This window comes from Astatotilapia calliptera, chromosome 17 (assembly GCF_900246225.1).
Source record: "Astatotilapia calliptera chromosome 17, fAstCal1.2, whole genome shotgun sequence".
Taxonomy (NCBI): Eukaryota; Metazoa; Chordata; class Actinopteri; order Cichliformes; family Cichlidae; genus Astatotilapia; species Astatotilapia calliptera.
In genome coordinates, this window is record NC_039318.1 from 35,792,565 (window position 1) to 35,793,563 (window position 999).

The 999-nt window shown below is 43.4% G+C and overlaps 1 protein-coding gene across 1 annotated transcript in view; it reads right to left on the minus strand.

The window, feature by feature from the left end:
- Positions 1 to 608, minus strand: part of LOC113009742 (sodium-coupled monocarboxylate transporter 1-like) — a 13,788-nt gene extending 13,180 nt beyond the window's left edge. The window contains exon 1 of the mRNA XM_026148235.1: positions 280 to 608. Within this exon, the coding sequence (XP_026004020.1) occupies positions 280 to 504 (225 nt within the window). The 5' untranslated portion in view covers positions 505 to 608. The remainder of the gene's footprint in view (positions 1 to 279) is intronic.
- Positions 609 to 999: the final 391 nt, after the last annotated feature.

Here is a 999-nt window from a genome sequence, read left to right on the forward strand (position 1 = left end):
TTTGAAACGCTGATGCTGCTGATACTGAACGAGCTTTGGAGCAACATATGAACAGTGCTGAACTCTGGTGAGTAACACGAAAACTTTAAATTCATTATTTGATTTGTTTGAAATTGAAAGCGGTGCACTCAAAGTAATGCTCGGTTAGCTGACTCCAGCCGTCTTCTAATGCACAGAAATCAGTTTTACGCATTTTATAAAATTCTAATTTAAGCTCTGAATAAATGTTTGTGCGCTGAGGAAGCTGAGTGCAGATCCAGGACAGTCCCGACACGTTACCTCGGCTGGGTTGGAGAGCACAGTGACGGATGACATGTAGCTGGCAGTGAGGGACATGGAGACAGCCAGGGCATTGAGTTTTCGGCCCCCAGTTAAAAAGTCCCTGGAGGTTCCTTGTTTCCTGCTTCTCCAGGCGTAATAAAAACCAACAGCAGCAGACAGGAGCAGAACGACAGCAAACACCACATAGTCTGCTGCCACGAGCAAGTGAGCATCCCCGGACATTTTATCAGTCGGAGCAAAACTGAAATAAAGCTAAAGCGTTTATCAGGCAGTGCTTTGTAGATCACTGGGAAGGCGGTGTCATCACCTCCAGGTACTCTATTGAACTGTAAGATAAATTATTCCAGACGGTGCGCGCACGCGTCCTTTCAGTTTAACTTGACACTCAAAGTTAATGAATAAAGTTTAGAAGTTAGAGTTTGAACCCAAACACATAAAACGTGGGTAACAATAGTACTTTGTGCCACCACCAGAAAACTATCAGAAAACTGGATGCATGTGGCTGGTGGATGTCAGACAGGGACGTGCTCTTTGTCCTGAGATTTGGGTCATTTCTGCAAATTACACTGTGTTTGCATTTGGAACACCATGTGTATTTGTTCTGGGCTCTCTTAATAATCGGTTATTGCATTTAAGACACTGTTATGGCATCCTAAGCACTTGTTTAACCATTGTGCTTCTCCATTAAAAGTAATCCTATAGACTAAAGGTGCCAAA